This window comes from Armigeres subalbatus, chromosome 1 (assembly GCF_024139115.2).
Source record: "Armigeres subalbatus isolate Guangzhou_Male chromosome 1, GZ_Asu_2, whole genome shotgun sequence".
NCBI lineage: Eukaryota > Metazoa > Arthropoda > Insecta > Diptera > Culicidae > Armigeres > Armigeres subalbatus.
The window spans coordinates 33,711,851-33,725,642 of record NC_085139.1 but is presented as its reverse complement, the minus strand read 5'-3'; the positions used below and the strand labels follow the sequence as shown (position 1 = coordinate 33,725,642).

Sequence of the window (13,792 nt, the reverse complement as noted above, 5' to 3'; positions counted from 1 at the left end):
AAAAGCGCACGTTTCGTATTTCAAAAGATAAACTACAGCACACAGAACGCGGTACTTATGATGTGTGTGTGTGCTTTTGTGCGTATACAGCGAGATGATGGTGGAAACAAAGAGAATCGGAAAACCACAAACATAAACCACAACAGACATAGTAGGAATTTAGAATCTAAATAGTAAGTAAACCTGAAATACATTGTATGGCTCATTCTCATGAACGTCTAGTGCGGCCGCCCGGATTCGTCCCTGTTTCAGCGCGTGTGCCAGCGCTTCGTCGTCCACCAGTCCGCCTCGGGCTGTGTTCACTAGAAATGCACCGGGTCTCATCTGAAAATAAAATAGATAATATGGTACAGATTAGCGTTTTTTACTTTTTAGTTTCATTTATTTGGCGCAATGTTTATACACAACCTAAGGCGATAGGTCATGGTGGTTCAAATAAAATACGAAAATAAAAGCCCATAATTTCCATGCCATTTCATGGTAAATATCAAGTTAGAAAATATGATTGTTTACAAAAAATGGATTTCGCAACCGTTATCTTTACAGAGACACGATGTCTCTGCAGAAAGAAATATAGGAAGTCGACAGGAATCTGACCTAGGTTCATGCCAAGGATCAAGCGGGCAGTCGTCCAGGATGGAGATCTTTGACCTTGGCCATGCGCCTCTAGAGGTGCACAGTTTGAATGTTTGAGAAAGAGTGATGCTACTTAACAAACTTGTGTCTATTTTGTGTTGGTTTCAATTTGACGTAACACGAAGCTCATTTGGAAATTGTGACTTTGCAGTCCTAATGGGGATTGAAACTAGGTAATTCAATTCTGGGTAATTATAGTCCATTTATGACTCTTTCGGTTGGTAGTTTCAAGAACCAAGTTATAACCATGATACGACCACTTTATGACATCGATACAGCCTAATGTCGAATTCGTTTTTAAACCTGGGTCAGTGCCAACCCGAACCCTGAATAAAAAAACATTTTCAGTTCCATCTGTCATTGGATATGTTGGTGTGCGTAGCATCGTGTTTGTTTTGATTCGAAACATATGATCCAGGACATCCAGTGCACTGGCAGTGCGTTGGCGTTGACTAATCAGATCATGATAAATAAATATGTTTAAGTGCGTGAACTGATTTTTGCGGATAGTGGAAATAACTTTTGGGTGGATATAAACAGGGAAACTGCTCCTGGAATTCATCTCATGGCTCCGATATTCATCCCACCAAAAACAAAGCAATGGAAAGGAATTTGGTTTATTATTTTTGTGATTTTTCTCAGCAGTGAGCACGCATGTTGACAAAAAGAGGCAACGAAATTGGTGCTGCATTTCTTTGTTTCCCGTTGAGATGAATATATGTTCAGTGAGATGGAGATCGGTACAGTTCCCCTATTTAATTATATTCAATAATCCCGTGCACATTTTCATACCACCAATTCCGTATTTTCCGTATTTCCGTAAATTCATCTATTTCTGCAAAAGTTTTTTTTTTCGGCGAACACTGAGAAGCATGTAATAAAAATTCTCCAGGATTCGCTAATTTTTTTTCCTCGCTACCTCTCCTGATAAAGGTAGCCTCACACCTCGGGAAAATTTTCCGCCGGATTTTGGGCCCCGTGCATTTTTAATTTTCAAGAATCTCCCGGAGGAATTGCTCAAGGTACTTCCGGGGGAATTTATGTACGAAACTTGCGTAGCAATTCCTGAAGGATACTTCGAGTAAGTTCCTGTATTCTAGAAGGATTTCCTGAAGGAATTATATTGTAGGAATTTCCAAATTAATTCCTGGAGCAACTTCCAGAGAAAATCCTGGAACAGTATTCAAAGATATTACTAGAAGAATTTTCAAAAGAATTCATCTCGAAGAGATCCCTTGGAAAAAATATGGAGGAATGTCTGAATGATATCGCCAAAAATTCAAGAAAGAATTTCTGAAGTAATTTCTGGCAGAATTCCCGAAGAAAATTCTGAAACGCACGAAAGAGTTTTTGGAAGAATTTCAAAAGAAATTCTGCATAAGAAATAATTCTATTCGGTATTCCTCAAATATATTTTTCTGACAATTCTTAGCGGATTTTGTGAACGGGTTTCAAGAGGAATTACCAAACTACATAATTCCATTCACCGACCTACTTTAGGACACCATCTGTGAGGAATACCTGAATGAACGTATAAATACATAACTTCCCTAACAACTATTTTTAAAACTGAATCTAGACAACAGTACCGGATTAATTTCATTTTAAACTACAATAACAAATATCACAAAATTCCCGGAAAAAAGATTTTCAATGCGCATTTTATTTTAATAAACAGACAGTTTCGTTTCTCCCTTCTGCTTGTTTATTCCGCCCAGTCCCACCCACTCACGTGGTTTTGACAGCTGTAGTACAGTTGTATTGGTGAACCCGATGCGAAACCGTGAAACAACACAGTGCGAAACCGCACGCTCATTTGAATCTACTCAAAAGTGAGTCAAAATGACTCACTTTAGCATTTTGATGGAAATGTCAAAAAGTGAGTAACATTAAACTTGGCAAGTGAGTCAATTTTCACTCACTTCTCAGAATTTTAGGCTTTACTCACTTTTGCGTTATATTGTTTTCAAACCGTCAAACAGTTTGAAAAATATCCGCGAAAAAAGGTTCTTGTATTTTTATAAAGTTTTCCAGTTTTGCTGTCAATTTGATGTGGTAAGCAGAGGAGATGCACATCAGAGCTGGTGGTGGTAATCTGGTTGTGCATGTCCCCAAGGATTCTCGCAGAACTGGCAGTTCCGCTGCACTATCGAACTGGAGGAGTTGTTTCGAAAAATTCAATGCCGGAATCGAATTTTCTCCTATTCGCGATATGGTGTTGATGGAATAAGGAACTTATGATGTACTTGATATGTGCTCTAAATGTACCGGATCATGATGCGATCCAAGCACCAAGGCCGGCATGTGCTAGTACTGCGACAGAACCGGAATGGAGAGTATTATTATCGGAGCGTTTGTGATGTACATTAAACATCCATGCCTGGACTTCGTCTGCAACGGGCAGGTGGTTCAGCAAAAGCGGGTTACCATCCCAGTGCTGGCCGGCGTTGATCATGGACAGAAGGAGCTGTCTATTACATTCAAGTAAGTTTCTAGGAACTGGGCTTGTTACGTAATACTTTCCAACTGCATATTAGTGAAAGCATACATTGATCTCGTATTTGTTGTTGTTCTCAGCTATACGATGAATTTGTAATGGTCAAATGGATACAGGATCTAATGCATTGTATCGTTTATAAGACGTTATTAAGTTATCTATGTTTTAATTTAATATATTCACAGTGTATGGAAGAGTCGCTACTTCTGCCGACACGATTCCGATGTACTCACTGACGGATGCAGGACGTCTACAAAGATCAGGCCACTTGTTTTTAACAGCTATGGCACCGGTGACCATTTAAACCAGATCTCGAGCAAGCTAACAAGCAGTAAGCGCTGATACACGTAAGAAAGTTCCGTTTTGGTTGCGTTATAATTGACTTATTTTTAGGCGTACGAAATAAGAGTAATGATCCTCTGGACTGGATCAGGTTCATCTAATTCTTCAACAAATTCCACATCATCGTAGCTCCAGGTCTTCATCGTGCACATCGAAATCAACGTCTCGTTTCTTAGTGAGAATAAGTTCGCTTAGCGCCCGAAAGATGATTGTTCCAGCGACTTAACCACACGATGAAACCGGTTGTCAGATTATAAGAAAGGTCAACTCGGAGGATTGAAATTATATTCCATCCTCGGCGTTGCACGGGTCTTCGTATGCTACGTGTATTGCACCAGAAAATTTCCCACCAGCTGCAACTAGCACGAAATACATCACTGAAGAGGCAACGACAAGCAGCTCAAACTCAATGACCTCAGAAGAACCCTTTAGACGACGCTTAAAACGTTTATGGCTACCGGAAATTGATATTACAACCAAGATTACAACTATATTTTCAACTAGAGTAATCTAACTAATGTGTTGTTTAGTCTAGGAATGCTAGGAACGGTTATTGGTTATTTGTATGTTATCAGAGTCTATTAAACTATTATACATACTCTGTATGTTATGTATTATAAGTGGTTATTACTCGATTACTCGATAAATTGATAAATAAAATGAGTGAAGCAGATAGCTTCTTTTTCTAATATTTAAAATGCCATTCCTTTATAAATCTAAACGTACCCAGCATTTCCAAAAAGTGAGTAAGATCTACTCACTTTTTGCTGCTGAAAAGTGAGTAAGTCTTACTCTAATTTTGACATGATGCTGTATTACTCATAAGTGAGTAAACATACGGTTACTCAAAAGTGAGCTGTTCCACTTTTTTTCAAAGTGAGTCGAATTTGACTCACTTTTGAGTAGAACCAAATGAGCGTGCGGCAGCTTTGGGGTTGGAACTAGTGCGAACCTAGTTCCAACCTGAGCGAATAAAAAAACACTTTGACAGCACATAGGTTGGAACTGGTTCCAACCTAGGTTGGAACTTTTTTAAAACGAATTCGACATAAAAGATAAGCCAATAAATGAACAACTGTCAACGCTCATGTTTATTATGTTTTTTTTTTTTTTGATATCGCTAAAACAATGCTTTTTTCCTGTATGGAGTGGATGGAGTGCAATCAGAAACAAAGAAGATTAGGAATAACAATCCGTAATATCACACTTAAAATGAAAATTTATATCTGCCCTTTAGCGATCTGAACTTATATTCATTTTATCGCGAAACAAAGAAATACGCCACCAATTTCATTGCTTCTTTTTGTCAACATGTGTGCTCACAGCTGAAAAAATAAAATACCTTTTCATTTCTTTGTTTTTGATGGGATGAACATCCATCGAAGCCATGAGATGAAATCCAGGAGCAGTTCCCCTCCCCTATATATCCTCAAAGAAATGCCAAGAAATGCTGACGATAAAAGCTATACCGATGTCTTAAAGACAATGAGAGGCAACGAGAAGCTCTCTAGTCTAGGAGGGGATGTCAACTGCATCCGAAGAACGCGCAAAGGCAAGATGATTCTCGTCTTGAAGCGGGATGCTGCTCGGAAAAGTTCCGAGTATAAAAAGTTGACAGAGTAGGTCCTGGGTGACGGGGTTCAAGTTAGAGCCCTGTGTCCAGTTTTGGCATGGATGAGATAACCGAAGCCGGAGACCTGGTAACCGCACTGAGGGATCAGTGTAATATCGAGATCCAGGAATCCGCGATTCGGTTACGCAAAGGCTTTGCGGAATGCAGGTTGCCTCATTCCTAGTACCTATGGCCGAGGCGAAGAAGGTGCTGGATAAGGTAAAACTGAAGATGGGCTGGTCGGTGTGCTCGTTGAGCACAAGCCAACCCAGTCAGGCCTGTTACAGGTGCCTTGGCCACGGTCATGAATCCTATGACTGTAAGGGACCTGACCGTAGTAGCTGTGCCTTAGGTGTGGAGCCGAAAACCACCAGGCTCGTACCTGCCAGGCTGCACCAAGATGCCTGATCTGTCCTCCGGGGGCAGACAACAGGCATCTCACCGGTGCTCAGGCCTGTCCGGCCTCTAGAAGGGTCCAGACATGCAAGTAACACAGCTAAACTTGAACCACTGCGAGGCGGCTCAACTGCTGCTACAACAGTCGGTTATCGAGTGTAAAGCTGATGATGCCTTGCTGTGGGCGATACCCCATCCAGAAGATAATATCCTCTCCCGACGATGAGGGTTTCGTCATAGCAAAGGTAAACGGAGTTTACTTTTGTAGCTGCTACTGTCCTGCTAGATGGAGTATAGAGCAGTACACTAGGGTAGTTGATATTCTTGCGGCGAAACTAACTGGCCTAAAACCAGTAGTTGTAGTAGGTGACTTCAATGCGCGGGCAGTGGACTGGGGTTCCCGGTTCAGTAACGCTAGAGGCCATATCCTGCTAGAGTCACTAGCGGTATTGGACGTAGTTCTGCTGAACGAAGGACAAGTGCCAACGTTTAGAGGACCGGGCGGTGATTCATGTATCGACGTCACCTTCTGCAGCGCAGGATGGACGGAAGAACCAGGATGGATGGTCCACCAGGGTCATACTTCTTCTAGCGACCATCAGGAGGTACGTTTTATTGTCGAGTATAGCGGGAAAAGTACGACAAGAAGAGGCGGTGCAACTGATCCCGGATGGCGCACCTCACAGTTCAATCAGGAACTGTTGAAGGAAGCGCTGGGCTTGGAAAGTCGGGCTACAGGACTGAGCGGTAACGAATTGACAGAGGTACTAACACGTGCTTGCGATGCCAAGGAAGACCCAGCCCCCAGGCAATCGACAACCAGTGTACTGGTGGTCTAAGGGCCGATGCCCACATAGCGTTTTTTCAAGCTGCGTGCACGCCGCGTCCACGCAAGGTACCCAGTATCAAATGTAGTCGTGCACACGTTTACGTGTGCATTACTCCATTTGATGCTTGGTGCCTTGCGTGAACGCGACGTGCACGCAGCGTAAAAAGCCGCTACGTGTACATCGGGCCTAACACGATCGCAGATCTTCGTAGAATCTGTCTTAAAGCTAAAAGAAGGTTGCGACGTGTTAGAACAGACGCTGAGCGAGTCGATAGACGATGGGTATTCTAGACAGCGAGCAGAGCTCTGAACTACGAGATTAAATGTAGCAAGCGAGGCTGCTTTGAACAGCTGTGCAGAATGGCGAATGACACCCCATGGGAAGATGCGTACAGAATAGTGATGTCTAGGACCAACAGCACACCCCCTGAGAGATCCCCAGATATGTTAGTCGGAATAGTACACTGAGCCAATTTTTGCGATAGATGCTATATGGTAGGCACATAATTTTGCACTATTAGATTTACATATAACATCTATCACAGACTGAAACAGTTTGATACAAGTTATATGCAAAGCATATAATCAAACGTTTTGAACACCAAGTTTATGTTATGTGCTCTTTATATAACTTTTATGCATGATTTTAGTACTAGAAGATTATTGGTTAACAATATGGAAAATAACATTGAACATTAGAGCAATTATATGCAAACCTAATAAGTTTCATAGAAAATCCATACGCAATTGATTTGAATACTATATAGTTATTGTGGTGTGTAATATGATTATCCATAATAAATAAGACAAATTAATAAAAGTTTAAAATATTTTTTTTTTGTATTTTTCTTTCAATTTTACGTTGCATTTTGGAATATGTAGAAGGTATGTCTATAGCAGGTTCCGGATGGAAATCATCTTGCGGCGGCTCAAAAACATGGACGATTAATTTTCTGCAAAAAAAAATATTTTTTAGGGAAACTATTTATTTTAATAAATATATGATAATGCTTACCGTTTTGGTTATTTACGCTGGTTGCTGAGATGCTTGCTGCTGCGCTTGTTGTTGCTGCTGCTGGTTGAATTGAGGGGACTGGTGTTGTGAGGAAAACCGATGGGTTGGCTGGAACGATTATGACTGAGTTCCCGGTAGTTGTTTCAGTCTGCCTTTTCTTGTTGAAGTTATCCTCCAATTGGCCATAGCTTTTTCAGGAGTTGCGATTCTTGCGTGTTGCTGTTGTCAACCATCTTGGCTGCTTGGATGTTGTTCCGGTTGCGCATCGGCATGTTTCCGCGGTGTAAGCTACCACAATCGCCTCCGCTGCGGTTGCCGTCAAGATTGTTTTGCTTATACTGGGCAGATCCCTGCTGTTGCTGGATCAACTGCAACCCATATCCGCTATTAGGTTCTTGCGAAACAGCAAATTGCTCGGCGTTGTTAGGCGAGATCTACTGGTTCTTGCGCCACCTCCTGCTCCACCAGCATCACGGCAAATTTCCTAAATTGTTCATTTGATGACTTGGTGGTTTATGTTTTTAATTGAATTAAAAATATACTTACTTTTTATAGTATCAAAAAACGAGTACATCTACCAAATGCAAGAAAAATCATAATTTGTGGTGGATTTTCCAGCTGAACTTTCTGTATCAAATGTTTGACAATATGCCAACATTTTCTTGTATCGAAGATGCACGCATATAGCATTGAAATGACAGGGTTTATCGATGCTATGTGCAAACAATATATCTATCATTAGAAAATAACACATAGCAGCAATATGAACTGATCAATGTTTTTCTTAAATAGTCTACACATAACGTGTATAGGGGATCCTATACTGCAAATGTGGTAAGCAAATAGTACATCTGAAATGACTTGTCTGATGAAATTTCCTCATAGATTTATTTGAGGGTAGAGGGATTGTTTCCGAGACATGAACCATCGGACTGGCCCGCTCAGAGGAGCGACATCCAATTTTTTTACTATGGATTTTGACAGGTTTGCCTGTTTGTTCTTTTTTGGGGGATAAATTTATCCCCCAGTGTCAAATTACCCCAATACTGATTTATTTTGTAATAGTATGTGCGTGAATTTTGAATGTTTACGTTTTTACAGGAGAATATGATGCAAAACGCCCATACCACCCAATAATGAAACATGATACAATCATGAGAAAATAGAGAAAAATTTAGCGAATTATCAATTAAAACAATTTCACACTCGATTCCATGCTTCAAACTTAAGAATGTTCAACTTATTTGCTTAATTTTTTAGAATGCTAGTTGTACAAGGTACTGTCTATGCATATGTTCGTTTTATATCATTTTCACCCTTGCAATTGTTTATGTTGCATTCGCAGTGCACTCGTATTGGTGATTCAGAAAAGATGTGACAAAGATGGCGTAGCTTGTCATCCCCGTGGGCCCGCTACATCGTACGAGTCAGTTGTCGTAGCCACAAGAAAACTTAAGCTCAATAAGGCGCCAGGCCCGGATGGTATTCCAAACCTGGCCCTTAAACACGCCATTCTTGCTTATCCAGATATGTTCAGGAGCTGCCTCCAGAGATGCATGGACAAAGGAAACTTCCCAGATCGATGGAAACGACAGAAATTGGTGTTATTACCGAAGCCCGGCAAACAGCCGGGGGACCCTTCGGCATACAGACCAATTTGCCTACTCGACACAGCTGGGAAGCTGCTAGATAAGGTCATCCTGAATAGATTGTCGGCTTATACAGAGTGTGCTGGTGGCACAGCAACCAGTATGGTTTCCGTAAGGGCCGTTCTACCATCGAAGCAATTCGATCGGTAACGGATACGGCCAAGATAGCTAGAGGTTTAAACAAACGTGTTTAACAATGCTAGCTGGGCAGCTATTGCTGACTTCCTGCACCGATTGAGAGTTCTGGATTACTTGTGCAGGATACTGAAAAGTTATTTTCAGAACAGGGTGCTGATATACGACACCGATACTGGTCAAAAGTCGATCGTAGTGTCTGCGGGTGTTCCACAGGGATCGATCCTCGGACCGGTTCTGTGGAATATTATGTACGACGGAGTATTACGCTTAAGTCTTCCGGCTGGTGTGAAGATTGAAGGCTTCGCGGATGACGTAATACTAGAGGTAACAGGAGACACTTTCGACGAAGTCCAACTGAAGGCTTCATACGCGATTGACAGAGTGGAGGAATGGCTCAACTCGAGGCGGTTGTCCCTTGCACATCACATGACGGAAGTCGTGGTGGTGCATAACCGCCATGGGTTGCAGCAAGCGAGGATAAGAGTAGGGACTTGCACAGTTAACTCCGTGAGGTCTCTTAAGCATCTGGGCGTGATGATCGACGATAGGCTCAATTTTACGAGCCACGTCGATTATGCATGTCAGCGGGCTTCATTGGCGATAAAATGTTTATCGCGAATGATGTCCAACAGATCGGCGGTGCATAGTCAAGTGCGTAGGCTGATAGCTGGCGTAGCATTGTCTATCATCCGCTATGGCGTGCTGGCATGGGCCGTAGCACTAAAGGCCGAGTACAATGTAAAAAAACTGATCAGAGTACACCGGCTGATGTGCTTACGTGTCGCGAGCGCATATCGCACCATATCATATGAGGCGGTGTGCGTTATAGCTAGGAGGATGCCGATAGACATACTCCTAGAAGAAGATGTGGAGTGCTACAACGAAAGGGACTCGGTGCAAGTGCGACGTGTCAAAAGAGCCTCGCTGCTCAAATGGCAAAGAGCATGGGACACCGCAGTCGGCAGAGCATGTGATGTTCGCATGCCCGCGATTCGAGGCAGAACGCAATGCCATGCTGCTTGTTAACGGTATGGATACAACCCCGAACAACCTCGTCGAGAGGACGTTATATGGAATGCGGTGAACACAGCATCTCAACAGATTATGTCGAAACTGCAGCGGTGGTGGCGTCTTGAACAAAACTAACGAATGCAGTAAGGGCACCTGTGATGCAGTGTACTCTTTGCTCACCCCGACAACCAACATGATGACCAACCACGAGGATAGCGGAGGCCAGACAATGGAGGTGATTACTGACGTTTCAGATGTAATCATGTCCTTTCTGGATACCCGCGTAAACTATAGTAAGGATCTGAAACAGGCCGTACTGACCCTCTGCGCTCTAGTCGTGGAGGCGAAGTCGGAGTGGAAGACTTTGCTAGAGGCCAGTAAGAAGGCGGAGCACAAAATCCGCATTCTTACTGAGGAGAGTCGGCGGTGGTCCAGGCGGCAAAGGTCAGTGACAAGACCGAAACAGAGATTCGTCTCCTTTCTGAGGGGAAGCGGCTGGCGGAGAGCCAGACTGCAGAACTCCAAAAGCAGATGACCATCAGTGGTGCAACTCCGAAGCTAAATAAGGTCACGCAGGTGGCGGACCTAAATGTAGTTAAAGAGTGCCGCCTAAAAAGAGAGATGCGGAAACTCGCCTGGAGAGGATTGAGCGGACAGTTTACCCTAAGGATCAACGGAAAACAGTGCCTTCACCTAAGAGGGTAACTGAGGATCTCCGAGAGGAGGACCTGCCGTGGACGGAGGTCGTGCGTCTCAAAAAGGCGAAGCGGAGTCGTCAGCAAGCCGCAGTAGGGCCCGTGAGAAAAAGTGTGCGCCTTCCAATGGCAGTGGCAAACGAAGGCGTGAGGCGATTATCGTCAAGACGGACAATAAAAGTTACGCAAATGCTATGCGGGAATACAGGTTGGAAAACGAAATAGATTCTGATTCTCAGCTTGTAAAATTCTACAAATGACCTGCAACCAAAAATATTGCAGATGCGCTAGCAAAAAACGCTATTCCTGGAAATACGATTATGTCCAATTCAATACTAATTAAAGATGCTTTTATGATTCTGAAGAACACACTATATGAAAACCGGGAATATGCTGAAATTGAGGGAAAAGGTATTAAGTTTTATAATTTCCAAAACAATATAAAAAGAGTTCCACGATTCTTTGGTGTGGGTCTGTCCGAGATCGAGGTGAGACTGTTGAATAGATTACTATCCGACCACGATTAATCGAAATACTGCTTAGCGAAAATGAAAATAGCAGATGATGCCGATTGCGAAATTTGCCAAGAACTTGAAACAGCTGTAACAGATTTGGCCACATTCGAACAAAAGTACTCATTTGACTGCAAGTTTAGGTCTTTGCTTGAATTGTTCCAAACCTAGATCATCGATAGGTAATTTCAAAGAGTTAGTGAAATTCTTGAAAGAAATCAAAATCGGTCTGTAACCAAAATCAATGTGAATCGTATAGAGCTGCTAAACATCATGTCCGTTTCCCTCCATAAACCTGTCCAAAGTGACGTTAAAACTAATCACGGGCCAAAATAATAGTCTTCGTCACTCAGCCCTCCACTTCGAGTTGTCGGCACGACAGCTCTACCAGCACAAAGAAGAAAAAGAAGAGCTGCTAAAACGTATGTACTTCAAGAATAGGCTTTTTTTCATACGTTATTTTGGTGATTTTTTACACTCAAGAATAGGTGGTTAATCCCAACCTCTATTCACTCCGACCGTAGTGCAATTTACACAAGTTCTTATCAAGCACGGAGTAACAAGGTAAGCAAACGGTCTTAATACCAAATGGCCCCTGGCTATTTAACTTCTTATGCCAAATGGCATTGTGCCAAACGTCATTATGCCAAATGACATCCCGTAACACGGCATTAGAGATTATATATGCTAACTGTCTGCGACGTGGTCGTACTACCAAAGCCAAAGTAACCCTATACTGGAATCCAGTAAAGAGGCAGAGAAAATTCGCTTCCTTTCTAAGGATCAGGAGTAAGCGGTAAGCTGCGTTGCGGAGTGCAGCTCCTAAGTTGAGTCCGGTTACGCATGTTGTCGATCTAATGGAGAGAAAAAAGCCAGTACCACCCATAAGTGAAGGCGCTGAGATTCGCCAAGAGGGAGGGGGACTTACCCAGAAGGGAGGTTGAAAATTCCAAGAAGGCGGGGGCTCGAATGAAGAAAGCCGCATGAAAAACGGCTGAGGGAGCGGCTGCGACTAAGAAAGAAGAGGCCAGTAGAGTCTAACGCAGAGTCTAAAGGCGAGGCAATTATCTTCAAAGGTAAGAGCGATGTCAAAGTTTTGAAGACCACGAAAGGAGAAGCTTTGCGGTTCAATAAAAAATGCCTGAAGCGAGATGCTGGACAGAAGAGTTTCGTGTATAAAAAATTGACGAAGGATGTACTGGGCGATGAGATTCTGATCAGAGCCCTATGTCCAGTAGCGGTAATACAGTGTATGTACTGTGTGTACAGTGTGAAGTCTAGATATAGGACACTGCAATTCGGTTACAAATAAGTTTTGATGGAAAACAGGGTGCCTCATTTCAAGTATCCTGAACAGATGGTAGGGTGGTCACGGTCAGTATGCCCAGTAACCACTAGAGGCCTGATTTAAGTGCTTCGGTTACGATCATTTGCCTGTAAGGGACCGGACCGTAGTAAACAATGCCGGCGGTCGACAGGTCTATCTTGCCTTTAAGTAGCCCCGGACTCGCAAATAGATTAGTTAAACTTAAATTACTGTAAGGTAGGTCCAATGATGCTCAACCGTCGTTCACTGAGAATAAGAAAGATGTTGCCTCGCTGATACTTAGATACTATTGCGGCAAAATTAACAGCAGATACTTCAATGTCTGAGCTGTTGACTGGGGTAATCATTTAACAAACTCCAGCAACGAAATGATGTTAAAAATGCTAGCGAGGTTGAATGTGGTTCTTCTGAACGATGGCCAAGCATCAACGTTCAGAGGATCAAGAGGCGAGTCGTATATCGACGAAACATTTTGCAGTGAAGGTTGGACGACCGAACTTGAAGGAGGATTGGAGAGGGGTTTACGGTTAGCACACCACAACTGGACAGTCTCATAAATAAATACCTCATAAGTACCACGGAGTTGGATTTTGGGAAAGGTATTCTTTCCAGAACATCAAAAACTTTCAAACCGAAGGATTGTCTGAAAATATCTAACAATCCGCTAAAACCCACCAAAAATTGAATGAGGCCGAAGACATATTGGCGGGTGTGCGTGCGCGAACGCGTCCAATGTCATACCCCTGAGGGGGGCCTTGAATTAGGGATTGACAGCGTTGAAGAATGACCCAGGATCAAAATTCACTATGATTAAGTTGTTCTAAAGACTAAAACATATTATGATTGAATTCGAAAAAGTGTTGCAAGTCACCCCGCAGAAGTGACAGCCATAATTTTGGTATTATTTCCATATTCTATTATTGTTGTATATCCTATTGTACGTCTAATTCCTAGGGGGAATGAGGGATTATAGGGAGAGAAACCTGAAAAGTGTTGCAACAGCCAAACTGCCGTCATGCGTATATTTGTCCTATGTTTGCTGGGATTTCCTATGTACATGGGACATTTATGCGTAGAACGGCTGCAAAACTGTTACTGAATTTCAAGCTGACCACAGTAAAACTCGAGAATGT

The 13,792-nt window shown here is 42.7% G+C and overlaps 1 protein-coding gene across 17 annotated transcripts in view; it reads right to left on the bottom strand.

Moving 5' to 3' along the window:
- The window catches only part of LOC134223676 (C-terminal-binding protein), a 307,370-nt gene that overhangs the window by 27,078 nt on the left and 266,500 nt on the right, over positions 1-13,792 (bottom strand). For 14 of the 17 annotated variants that reach the window (XR_009982692.1, XR_009982698.1, XR_009982691.1 and 11 more), the window contains one exon: positions 184-324. Coding sequence is in view for 13 of the 17 variants with exons in the window: in XM_062702867.1 (XP_062558851.1) it covers positions 184-324 (141 nt within the window). In the remaining 4 variants the exon portion in view is untranslated. The remainder of the gene's footprint in view (positions 1-183; positions 325-13,792) is intronic. The other 3 variants (XM_062702898.1, XM_062702932.1, XM_062702946.1) reach the window with 1 other exon arrangement.